Genomic DNA, 13,513 nt, shown 5'->3' on the forward strand with positions numbered 1-13,513 from the left:
CAATGTTCTCACAAAAACTTAAATTTAAAATATTTGCATAAGCAACGACAAATGCGAAAAGTAAAACCCTAATCGGGTTCGTATTTGTTTAGCTTGAGTGTTAAACGTAAACTTTAACCTAATTTTGTAGTTTTATATATTTTAAAATCTCTTGTAAATTCCTCAWTGTGTTCAATATAGCTATTACCTTTCACATTTCCATTCGTTTACTCGAAAAAAAAAGAGGAAAAGATCCAAATTAAAATCCTGAACGATAAATCCAGCCAGCAGAGTGGGAACGTGTGAAAACGTCAGCAGGTGAACTATCTTCATGCCTCTGCTTACCTTTCCAGGGTGTGTTGGAAGCTTCTAGGATCCTGTGTTAGTCTTGGCAAGAAGCCCGGATGTACAAGGTTGACTAATGATTAAAGCTCGAAAAGCCCGAACATTGCATTTATTTAAAGGTATTGGTCGTGTATTCTCAAAGAAATGTGTGACAGCAAAAATTAAGCTTGGATTTATAAATGTGCTAAATACATTTCTTAAAAAGCAAAGTGTTTGGCGACTGAGAATGCATTATGCTCACATGTAGCTCAAAGGTTTACATGCAGCCATAGRATAAAGATAAGAACTTCTGAAAGTGGAATTTTATTTTATTTTTTTAAATAGTGCTTACTTACTTTCATACACTTAAATATKTTTTATCAGTTGCTTTATGTGATGTCAACATTTTTGTAGGTTATTTAAGTTAAACATTAAACTAAGGAGCAAAACAAAATGCTGTTCTCATTTATTTCAGTTGATATCTAAAGTGACTTTGGGTTTACAGAGAAGTATGGCTATAGCTTTAACATACCCTTAATTTTTTTGTGGCATAAAAGAAGCCAACAACCAAATCTTAAATTAAATACAATTTTTTACCCACCAGAAAGGGATTCTAAAGTTAAGAATGAGACAACCTAGCCTGCAAGCAGTTTGGATTGTCCGTAAGTCCACATCCATCCAAAAAGGGTTGCTGTGTTTGTGTTTCTACAAGTCATACTTTTTACTATTTAAAACAGGGAAACTTACCAATTAATAAATKTATAAAATAAAATTTCTCTATAATTTAAAACCAGGAGGATTTTTGTATTTTTTATGCTTTAAGTTCCACTAGAAAAAAAAAACAAAAGCTAGATCACACACTTTATCCCACCTTTCACCTGATGAGACGGGAACAAACCCTCCCATGTACAAGCGAGTACAGACAATGGATGGATACCTGGCGAGAACGCATTTTAACAAACCTTTTCATCAGCAATATTAAACAACTCTTCAAAGTCACATTATGTGAATAATTTTATTCATAAGGACAGTACACACAACAATCAAAACAATTTAATCTGTTTGCCTACAAATCATGATATTTAGCAAAGCTCTAATTAAACGGGGTTAACTTGACTGATTAATTAGTTACAATTAAAGCTGCACATTATATGAAAAAAAAAAATCATCCAACCCAACAACCATGCAAATTAAGCTAATGTTTCATTAACCCTAAAGTGAAGCAGGAAGCTTCTTTGTCCAATTTTTTTTCAAAAAAGTAAAAAAAAAAAAAAATGCTGTTTGGATTCCCATTTTGTAATCGAAAAGGTCTCAACAGGAACTAGTAAAGAGCTAAAGGATGGTAGCAAGAGTGTATAATTTACACATCAGTGCTTTGGATGACATGTTTCAAAAATATTATTTATAAAAAATCTATAATACAGATCTTTTTACACAAAACACATTTTTTTTCTAGCTTATACAAGGACACTTATGGCCAGAAGACAGACATAGGTAGACAAAAGGGAAAGAAACCTTAACTTTAGCATTGATGATATAGAGGAAATGAATGGCATGTACTGAAATTTTCCAAAAGTTGAACAGGATTGAATTTGMTGAACCCATCTGCAATGTGCTCTTGAAGATTGCTTACAATTAAACCGGTAACTTGTGAAGAACTAGAAACTGCCTTAAGCTTTCAGTCATAATCCAGCCTAAAACTGCTTTAACTGCTCAGGTTAAATATCTGACGTTGACCACAACTTTTAGGAAGAGTCTCTAACAACTACAAACCGCTCAGTAGTGCGTCCATCTCATTGCAGTATCCATGAAATGCTTGAAAACTAACAATGCCTTCCACTGACAAAAAGTGTCTCTTGCATCTTTTCTCCATTTTAATAAACAGTACTTTGAAGAACATAAAATGTACACAACATATTTACAGCAGTATACTTTCTATACATTCTTGGGGAAATCAACTGAAATGAAAAAAAAACAAACAAACAAACAAAAGAATTGAATGACTAACGTGGCGCCATCTATCCCTGATTGTCGGTGAAAATGTAACAAGAGGGAGTTTTAAAACCATCCCAAAGTGGATGGAGCATGTAGAGCTGATCAAGAAAACACATTTATGTACAATTAACAGCATGATTGAGTACATAAGGGATCGCGCTCATGATAAGTCACCCATTTGTAAATTGCATGTTTTCAATAAGACCTGAAAGATTGATTTCTAGCTAAACCTGTGGAACCAATAAAACCTACAAAAACAGTGAATAAAATGCAATTTCTTGTCAATAGTTTGAGACATTAAATTCAGTTTTCTTTCATAAACTTAAAAGCAACAAAACATAAAAGGCAAAATTAAATAAAGCTCCAAGTTAATCATAATTACAGTAAAAATAAACAAACTGATAGCTTATGTATTTACGAATAATGTGCAAGAGGAATTTGCAGCCTTACAGCATAGGCTGAGTGAAAAAAACAAAAAAATAAGTTTTGCAGAAATGAGTAAAAAGAAGTGCTAAAAAAAAAGAACAAAGGCACAGAAGAAAACATAACGMCAAGCAAATCATTTCTGCTTGTGCTGTATAACCTATAGTGAAAGAAAATTGCCAAATCCCAAAACCCCCATTTACTTCGACACAACGCTAAACAATATCTATAATCTTTTAAGTGACACATAGAGAATAATATAGTTGATCAAATAAACTAAATGTGGCAAATGTTTCCATTAGGTCTCATAAAAGGTAGCTGTTGACAGTGACTGTACATCCTACATTCCTTGTAGAAAGAATGTGCAAACAGACCGTACACCAAGCACAAATCACAAATATTAAAGTGATTTAATACCAAATATTAAATCACTTTAATATTTGGTATTAAAGTGATTTAATACCAAATAAAATAAGAATTATCCTGCAACCATTTTTCTGGGTGCAGCTCTGTGAAGCCCAAACCATTTTTTAAAAAGTGAGAAAAACTTTCTAATCAAGATTTGTTACACAGTCTGGAAAAATTCATGACTTAAAATCTYCTCAAATTTCACCAGAATTTTACATTTGGATGTCAAACCAACCAAATTGGACATAATTTTAAACGGGAAATGAAATAGGTCACAAGCATACAATCAGTCCTGTACCATTAGTTACACACATCCATGCAAGGTGAGAATAAAGTGACTTAAACATAAAGAATGATTGTGCTGTCGTGATTAATTCAAGAGCTAGAATAAAGATTTTTTTTTTTTGACAAACACCAAGGGGAGGTAGGTAAGGAAGAAAACAAGAGGCATACATTTATTACAGCTATACAGCAATCAGCCATAATATTATGTACCCCAAGAGCTTACACGGGTAAAAGCATATATATCTAGTTACAGTAAAACACAGGCGCATCTCAGTAAAGTAGGAGATAATTTAGAAGTTAATTTATTTAAGTAATTCAGTTCATCTGAAAGTTGAGTGGAAGAAAAAGAGATTAGTAGAAAAATGTTCACAGGCAACAGGGATAAGTGCAGTCGAAAGAAGATCGTAAGGCAAGGCCACTGGTGCCGCCATATTGAAACAGTAATTCAGGCAAAATTATTAAGGATTCATGATAAATCAGCAGAAACATCAGTATCAGTTAATATTATCCATTCTTGCCACAACGGCATCAGTCCAATAAATAAAAATGGGCCAAATTTAATAACCCATATTTATTTCCATATTGTTTCTGAATGAAGTTCATATAGTAGGTCATACAGTAGTGGAGTCATTTTTTTTCCCAAGGCGTTGAACGTTTAGCAAAATATATATATAAATAAAAGATTGGCTATTGGTCATAACAGCAATGTAAATATTGGATATCAGCTGAAGTTTTCATTTCGGTGTATCCCTAAAAATTATAATGGATGGATCAGTGTATAACTGGAGACCGTGGCTCTGTGGGAAGAGTAGTTGTCCTGTGATCGGAAGGTTGTAGGTTCGATTCCAGCTTCCTCCTGCCACATGTCGATGTGCCCTTGGGCAAGGCACTTAACCCCAAATTGTCTAACGATCTGGGTATTGGTGTATAAATGTGTGTGCATTTGTGAGTGCGAATGGAGGTGACTTTACACTAGAGTCACCTCTAGTGTAAAGTGGTAAAATGATTGGAAAAAGCGCTATACAAGTTCAGTCCATTTACCACAACTGGGGACAAAAGCAGAACCAATAATGTATGGGGTGTATATACCGTACTTCTAAAAAAGCTGATATTTCTTAAATCCTTTTCTTTTAGATTAGCTTTATGTAAAACTAATTTTTTGGGGGGAAAAAAAACTGAATTTGGGATTTTCATGAACTGTAAGCCATACCTACACAGAAACGCCAAAACTTCTCCAGTCACAAATGATTTACTTTTGAGTTTCAGTTTTTGAACTGAATTACAGAAGTCAATTAACTTTTCAGCTATAATTTTAACAATATTGAGATGCACCAGTGTGTTGCTAAATATCCCTCCACCAGAAGAAGACAAATGATCTGAGGTATGCAGGGCAGGGTCCACAAAAAACACCCATCAATCAATGGAGCATCAAGGATCTATCGTCTGGAAGTCATAATTTAATGGCTGATTGGTGTGTAAAAAGTGGAAATATTGCATTAAGCAGCAAGAGTGAGTTGATTATTTTTCGAGCAAGGCAAACCGACACTCCCATTAAACATAAACTCTCTGGCGGCAAAGATATGAGAATAATTACACTTTGGTCACTTAACCTCCTAGTGTACATTCCAGAACAAGAACTGCTTTGAATCCAATAGAGAAATGCTTTTTATACCGTAGTATGATTTCATGAGTTATTATTATTAGTATCTTATGAGAGGTTTGAGTACAAACAAAACATGACTATTTTTCAAACCGCTTTAAGAAAACATGATTGTGTTGTGAATAGTTTTGGCAAAACAAGACAGATGAAATAAAGTGCTGCTAAAATTAACAAATAAATTCTTTCCCTGTTTTTTCCTTCAGCCAAAAGATTCGCTGGTTGAAACATCAGGGGATGAGTTCAATTGAACCCTGGTCTCAGTGACTCGAACTAAAGGGAACTCGGAGAAGTCCGCGCCGTGTCCTCTGACGCTTACTTGTCCGTTGGTGACCGTGAACTGCGAGGACGATGCGGCTCTCGTCGCCTGGAAATGAGACTTGAAGTTCTGATCAAAGGAGTTGATCTGGAACGTCTGCAGTATCCCCTGCGTAGAGTCAGACTTCTTCGAGGGCGAGACCTGATCCAGGAAGTCCTCATCAGCTGGAGACACCGCCGAGGGCGGAGTCGTCTCGTCACCTGAAAATGAAAACGAGTGCTGGGAGTCTCCGACCAATAATGCAAAGTGAGGCTTTTCCAAAGTGGACCTCAACGGAGAGCTCATCCCTGATTTGAACCTGCTGGGTGAGGAGAACTGTTTCTCGTTAGAGAACAAAGGTTGTCCGGCTAATGTGGGGTTTTCAGAGACCAAGCTGAGGCTCTGACTCGTTAAGTAGCTGTCATTCTGACTGGTCCTCTCCAGAGCCTGTTGGAGAAATTTGGAGTATTCCTGCAGGAGGGTGACCTTCTCTGTAGGTGGCTGAGCCTGGGCRCCAGAGGATCCGATGCTCTCCACGGGGCTACTGTCCGAAACATCGGAGGAGTTTATAGATATGCTCGAAGTCACTTCTGTATCAGCGACACTGAAGGAAATGTCTGATTGCCCATTAGCTTTGGTAGAGTAGTGCTCCAGCAGCGTTTGAAGAACCTCATCAGGGAAAACGTTTTTCTCATGAGCTGCCTTTATCTCTGCGTTGATGGGCTGGGGCTCCAGGATGGTGGCGGGGACAGTTTCATCGATGACGGTCGACACCACGGTTTGCGTAACAGACGGCTGAGAGGACATGGYGCTCGTGTTGAGCCCGTAGTCCCGGCTGTTGTTGGCCATTGCGGCGTGAAGGTAACGCTTCTTTTTGAGAAACTGCATGGCGTCGTCGTAGTTTGTGCTACTTGCCGCCGGTTTAGTCGTTCCTCCTTGAAGAGTTTCGACTGTTTCCAGGTCAGCGTTGCTCTCGACGTCTAAAAGGCCCTGCTTGTCCACAATTTCAAAGGTGTACTGCGCTACCTTATCGGCTTCCTCATAGGAGGACAGCGAGGAAGACAAGCAGGGAGGGGTTTGCTCGCTGGGCTGTTTAAGGCTCCTCTTGGGGACTTTCTTCAGGACTATTTTTGGAGGGGTTGTGTCCTCTGATGATACGTCGTCATCTTCRTGTTGGCTCGCYGTTTCCTCAGGAAGTTCCACGGAGTAGTCAGGAATCACATACTCATGTTTGACCTTGGATGATACAGCAAATATACATGGAGTTTCGATTTTATCCCGACTCGGGCCTTCCTTCGCTTCCGTTTCTTCGACAGCAAAAGTGTGCCCTTCTGTCAGGACTGTGATGCAAGAGCCTGAGCTCTTTTCTGCACATTTTTGGCGCTTTTTCTTGGGTAGAGAGCACTCTTTGGAAAGGAAGGGAGACCCTGAAGAATCTGTATCATGCAAAGGTCCGATTTTACCAGCGGTCTTGTTTGTTTTCCTCTCTCTGTTTTCATGACACATTCGCCTGTGTTTTAAAACCCGGTCTGTTCTGGAGAAGTACTGTGGACAGAAAACAGTAAGAAATTTTTAGTGAGATTTCTTAAAAAAAAAAGAAAAAGTTAATGCTGTTGCAGTACAAACACTGTTTTTACAAATATACCAAACTGTACTTTTCTAAATGTTTAAAGACARCAAATTGATTTTTTAATTTTACCAGGTTATTCTACAATAAATACAGATTTCTAAAAATASCACTTATTTGTGATCCCTTTATTTAGTTTAGAAACAAAGAAAATAGGATAAAACCTTATGATGGAACCAGACTAAAGTTAAAAACCACAAGTGCAGTTAAAAATCCCTACCTAAGAGGGTCTGTGGGCTAAAAGATGATCAAAATGCCCTCAGTTGTCTTTAATGACTAAATAGTCATGTCAGAGTTCTGCCAGCAACTCAAAAACTGCAACAATCAATTAGTTGGGGGACAAAACTCAAGTTCTGATGTGGCAAATCAATGACCAATGACTTTATTTGCATATAAATCAATATTAAAAAACTGATTTGCATCTTTAATATCCATCTCATGCTTGAAAAATAATCAAGACTCCTATGAACCCAGGTAAGGAAATACTGAACTGCAGCTTTGGAAGTTCTCTATAGATAAATGTACAACTTCCCTCTGTTTAAAATGAATTAGTTTTCATTCACACAGCAGGACTGTACCTGGTGACAGTAGTCACACTGGTAGGGTTTCTCTCCACTGTGAGTTCTCTTATGTCTCTCCATGTGGTACTTCTGGATAAATCTCATCCCACATTCATCACAACGGAAAGGCTTCTCACCTGAAGAAAAACATAAAAAAGGTGACGACCRAGAGAAGATAGAATCCGTATCAATGTTTATTTTAACAATCTGTTGCTCACCAGTGTGGATCTTCTCGTGTCTCTGCAGTAGATACTTCTGAATGAAACGCATGTCGCACTGGCTGCACTGAAATGGCTTCTCACCTACACATTTAGGAACAAAAATTATATAAATAGTGACACCAGGAACRAAGTATGTTTGAACTTATATGTGAAACMCTATCCACCCTATTCCTGAATTGATTTGGCATTTTAAAAATCACAGAGCAAAATGGTGGAGTTTGACTCTTTCAAACGGTTTTGCAGCATTTTATTCATTAGGAGCTGGACAGGAAGAAGCAGAGAGAGAGAAGGAAAAGACATGCAGATCTATCACTGAGCCATGTGGCGCCCCCATGAGTCRAACTATTTTGACGTTATAATTTTTGTGTTACAAGTTGAGAATGAGTTAACAGGATGTCACGCACTGCTAAATGATYGCTTATCATAAAAAGGAGGCAGCAATCTTACTTGTTATTTTTGAAACTTTAGCTCATGCCCGGTCTGCTGTCAGCACTGTGTTATTAAAAAGGTTTCAGTGCAAACAGTAAAGACTAGCCATAGGTTTGTGAATATCCACAAAAGAACATGGTGCGTGATGATTATTGTAAATAGATGAAAAGGAAAATAATAATAATAAAAAAACTATCTGAAAAGCTACCCGGTTACTTTAAAACCATCCCAAAACAAGACGCATTTCAGCTGCTGCTACRCCAGAAGTTGAAAATATCTACCATCACTGTCAAGGTTGTGCTAGATAACAATGTGTAACTTTAAAGAAATATCAAGTAAAAGTCATTTGTACCCGTATGAATGAAGACATGTCTCTGCAAATGGTAATTGGTTCTGAATGCAGCGTTGCAGTGAACACAAACGTGACACTTGGGGTTGGGTACAGCCACAGATCCATCGTCATTCATGCCGAGGATCTATAATAGTGAAAAGATCAAAGAAGAGATGTTTTATTTTCATTCAAACGTTCCAACAATAAAAAGCTAAAGAACCCGAAGCCATTTGTTGAGAGGAATTCATTTGTACCTTTGCCGGGGAGCGCTGCTTCCTCTTTTTCTTCTTGGGGTACGCTGTCATGTCCTTAATTGCCTTTTTGTCCTTCTTTATATGGTCTGCAGGGTCAGAGAGCTTCAGCTCCTGCTTGATGCTCAGCTGGAAAAGCGGGACCATACATAGTCAAGACATTTAATATGACACTTGACCTACTTTATTTGCTACCAGGCAGGCTGATAGTTTATACAGGTCTGGAAGGTGGAAACGGACAAAACAAAGAAAAGGACACCTCAACATGAGAAAGCCTCAGGCACTGCAGTCGAGAGGGCAACATGGAGTCACCGTCCACCAAGAGAAATTACATGGCAGCTGGCCTTGGAGGACATTTGCATATTTTGTGAGTGGCTGAAGACTTGTCACAAGTTGGTCAAAGGTTCATATCAGTTTATGAGCTTCTGCAGAATATTTTAATACTTTGTTTATCTTCAGTGCAGCGGAGAAGAGGGCGAGCTTTAAGAGGTCACACGTCTCCTCTTTGGCGTTATGAATGAAACGTTTTATTTTGTGCTATCTAATACAGGGTTYTGACCTCATGCTCCAAAAACAAACGTACGCATACCAAAGATATCAACATGGGAGATATCTGCTAAACTGCTAAACGCCAACTTCGCAGGAGGAACACTAGAGTTTGAAAATATACTGCTCAAAAAAATAAAGGGAACACTTAGACAACACAATATAACTCCAAGTAAATCAAACTTCTGTGAAATCAAACTGTCCACTTAGGAAGCAACACTGATTGACCCGACGAGGGTCCCAGTTGTCAATCAGTGTTGCTTCCTAAGTGGACAGTTTGATTTCACARAAGTTTGATTTACTTGGAGTTATATTGTGTTGTTTAAGTGTTCCCTTTATTTTTTTGAGCAGTGTATTATTCAGTCGTCACTGCGGGGGAGGAATCAAAGGGAAGGAGTCCAGATAGCAGACAAAAAGCATTACAAAATTGGCCTCAGATTATTTCATACAGAAATGAAAAGATAAGAAAAATAACTCCACATTTTGTGGAAATGGGTAATCAGAGGATTTTCATTGAACTGGCATCTTGTTGAACCACAGAGTGCAGAAGTGAGGAAAAAATATGACTCCCGTTGCAGATTTTCAGTATTAAACTATAACCACAACAATTCCTCCATATAACTTACCAAATTTCATTGAATGGTGCATCAGTGACAAATAATTATTGTTATTTTTCGCAAACACAGAATCTTGTGTTAAGGCTTCTAGTTTATGAAGCGCAACAAAGTAGAACATAGCGAGTTCTGTTCAATATTACAACCCAATGTTTTCAAGACGTAGTGATAACTTCACAGCAGTTACACTGTGAAACACAAATAGCATCCTTCTAAAAGCAAAAGAAATGGAAAGATTTAAAGACTTATAACGGCTAAAGTCTGACGGACGTGTCTTAAAGGATAAACTTTCTCGCAAATCGACTTGTCCGATTTAAAATCGGTTCTAGATGAGTAATCATGGGACGATGTAATGATTTAGTTTGTGTCATGTAACATAAAATGCACAGACAGTTTAAGTCTCTAAAAATGTTTTGATAAGAAATTCTGAACGCAGATTTCCACACTAACATTTCCATTTGGGTTTTCTGGTTTTACGAATCTAAAAGATGGATTTGAATAATGAGTCAAAGGGTTTACATTCTGAATTTGCAAACAAAAATACTATTTACTCTGTGTAAAATTTTGTTAACAGCATATATAAACCATCATGGACTTTGTGCTGTCAAAGAAAGGAAACTAAATTTAGGAAATATTCACCCAATAAGAAATATTAAACACTCTCCCCTCCATAAAAACTCGAACTCTTCTGGGATCAATTTCTGGTTCCGACAGACAGCAGGATCTACAAATACATGTTGACCCAAATAAACCAATAAAAAAAAAATTTACTCACTGGCATCTGAAGTGAAAACGGCAACTTATTAGTGAGTTTCAGGGGGAAATGCACTCCAACCTCGCCCCCTGCCTCCTCTTCTAGTCCTTCTGCACCGTTCTTAGTCAACTCCTCCTGCATCATCAGCTGTTCTGGAGGGACCAGGTCGTGAGTAACCAGCGAACTTCCAGTCAAGTCCTCATCATCGTCGTCGTCATCGTCATCCTCAGCCAAAAGAGGTTGGTTTGCCAGCGATCGCTCCCCGAGGGTCATCACCACCAGTCCTCCTCCCGCGCCCAGACACACTCTCCCGCCTCCATCTATTCCTCCGCCGCTGCACTTCAGCAGCATCCCATCCAACTTGTCCTCAGAGTTCATCTTACATCGAGTACTCCTGTAGTCAGTAAAATGAGCCGTTAGAACGAGATCAGGTCAAAATTCGAACGTAATGAATCCAAAATAAAAACACTTGCAGGCCACCACAGACAGAAAAGACACAGGTCACTAACACAGCTCAGATGTTAGTTTTCAATTCTTTCACAAAGTATAAACTGATCGCTTTGATGGTCATATTGTTATCATTATGTTACATTTAAATCTACAGTGGCATTTAAATAATGAAAATAAGAAATACAAACAGGTAGTTGCTCGGGTATGACGTCTGTTGCTTTATACTGGAATTATGTATTCCACGGAGTATTGTTCTGTATGTGGAATGCTGTAAATATTCCACGTACAGTAATAAAAAAAAGGCTCCAAAAATTGTCTCCACCTTGAATATGATCGCACAAAGTCAGATATCTTAATGTCAACAATGTCTGTTTCTAGGAAAGTGTCAACTTTTGTAACTAGGTCAGCCATTACTTCTCTAATCTTATCTTAAAAACAAACCCTACGGTGAAAGCAACTGGAAAACACAGAAAGTCAACTCCGAAAGATGAGAATTTATTAACTTAATATGCAGAAACAGATTTTTTTTTAGCTATTCTGATAGCAAACATGCTTAACTAGAATACATCTGTTCAATGACAGTAAATTGAAAGTCGATATAAATAGCATGAGATTCCTACATTATTACATCTTACTGAACTGGTGGAGCAGCTTAAAATTTCAACACAAGGTCTCATAAAAAACAAAACAAGAAGCGTTAGCAACGGCTTGAATTCAGCTCCGAAAGGCTTTAGCTAACGTAGCATTTGTGAATGTTTTTATCAGGGGTTTTGCAGGACTACAGCGAATGGACACAGGCACGGGAGAAAATTTCAGCCACGACARTAAAAAACAACTGCAGTCAATGTAAACACACTCACTGTGTCACTCAGGTTAAATGGCCTGAGACCCCAGTTAGCCAACTAGCTCACCGCGCTCATCAAATCCGCTACATCGCGCTGGTGCGACMAGCTACAGAAACAACAGGAAGAGGGCGACCTCCTCTTCAAAATAGAAGCACTTTTTCAACTTCCTCCGAAGAGAGCTGTGGTTATTTCTTTTTTCTGCACTCTCTCCCTAACCCTAACCCCCCCAAAAGCTTCTAAAATTCTTTTTTTTTTGCAATGTAGATGTGAAATAAGCCTAATTTCCAGACCGTTCTATCATATGGCACCTTTCCATAAAACAAAAATCTAAAAATTATACATGGACAATATATTACAACTTAAAGACTCAGATTTCGTTACTTAAAAGTATGTGAAAATGTAAGACATTCATTTAGAAATATTTTTAAACCACTTGTAAATGCAAAAAACAAATAAAATAAAAAAAATTGCACATTGCATATTTTGCTGCATATTTCCAAATACATCCCTCGCCCCCAAAATTGGCATAGTTACATATTTAATGTGCCAATTTGTTTATAAAACGCTTAAAACATCAAAATAAAGATGTTTATTTGCGCATACATTCACATATAGAAATGTTAAAATCCGTTTAAAAGTCTTTTAATCTGAATAATGTAACAGGAAAAGACATTCTGCTTTGAAAGACTTGACATCTTTCTGGCCTGTTTGAAGCTAAGTAAATAGCCGCTAGCATTGCAAGCAGTTAGTGAATCTTACTGTAATTTCGTGTAATTATCCTAATACTAACTGCGCCCTCACATATCTGGTGTTTTATGCAACTCTTAGCCGACAATGTGCGACACATTAGTTAAATACTTCCCCTGCCCTAATCCGCAGAGATTGGGTTCTCCATAGCTCCCCTTCACTTGATACGATATTTCCTGCTACCAAAGCTAACATTTGCTAGCTCGCCACTACGACAGACAAACAGTAGGCTTATTAATAAATACCAAACGATCATATACGACATGCCAACCCTTAGTACTGTAATATTTATACTCACCTCTGTGCGTTAAAGCCGTTTAACTGTCATCACTGTTGGGCACAACTCCAAAGGACTGCACGGAATAATCTTTCACACCATCCCGTTTGATGAAGACATGGACAATGGCTATTTGTCGCCATCTAGTGGAGGATAGTGGTTCGTGCACTCATTATGCCGTGATCTACCGCGATGTTTTAATTATGTAGACGGGATCACTGGATCGTTATTTCAAGTTTCTATTGAAATAATAAGCATTATTTTCACCCATGTATGAAATATTAACTAAACAAAAGACAGAATATTTTTTACCAAAAAAAAAGTACCAGAGCAAAGTATGCCAACATGTTTGAAAGTGTTCTGTTTATGTAAGTAACTCATTYGTATGGAACTACAGTTTCTTTCTTTCTTTCTTTCTTTCTTTCTTTCTTTCTTTCTTTCTTTCTTTCTTTCTTTCTTTCTTTCTTTCTTTCTTTCTTTCTTTCTTTCTTT

At 37.7% G+C, this 13,513-nt stretch overlaps 2 protein-coding genes across 3 annotated transcripts in view; both read right to left on the reverse strand.

The window, feature by feature from the left end:
• slc12a8 (solute carrier family 12 member 8) overlaps positions 1–315 on the reverse strand; it is a 17,299-nt gene extending 16,984 nt beyond the window's left edge. The window contains exon 1 of the mRNA XM_008403793.2: positions 188–315. Within this exon, the coding sequence (XP_008402015.1) occupies positions 188–312 (125 nt within the window). The 5' untranslated portion in view covers positions 313–315. The remainder of the gene's footprint in view (positions 1–187) is intronic.
• Positions 316–5,091: 4,776 nt separating this feature from the next.
• znf148 (zinc finger protein 148) lies at positions 5,092–13,400 on the reverse strand. 2 transcript variants are annotated; one of them, XM_008403783.2, is made up of 7 exons: positions 13,043–13,400; positions 10,724–11,096; positions 8,792–8,917; positions 8,559–8,682; positions 7,775–7,858; positions 7,575–7,693; positions 5,092–6,914 (listed from the first exon to the last, which is right to left on the reverse strand). In XM_008403783.2, the coding sequence occupies exons 2-7, from the start codon at positions 11,078–11,080 to the stop codon at positions 5,274–5,276; spliced, it is 2,451 nt and encodes an 816-aa protein (XP_008402005.1). In that variant the 5' UTR covers positions 11,081–11,096; positions 13,043–13,400; the 3' UTR covers positions 5,092–5,273. The 2 variants fall into 2 exon arrangements, with proteins under 2 accessions (XP_008402005.1, XP_008402009.1); XM_008403787.2 differs by lacking the exon at positions 13,043–13,400 and adding an exon at positions 12,013–12,199.
• Positions 13,401–13,513: the final 113 nt, after the last annotated feature.

This window comes from Poecilia reticulata, linkage group LG2 (assembly GCF_000633615.1).
Source record: "Poecilia reticulata strain Guanapo linkage group LG2, Guppy_female_1.0+MT, whole genome shotgun sequence".
In the NCBI taxonomy this organism is placed as follows: Eukaryota; Metazoa; Chordata; class Actinopteri; order Cyprinodontiformes; family Poeciliidae; genus Poecilia; species Poecilia reticulata.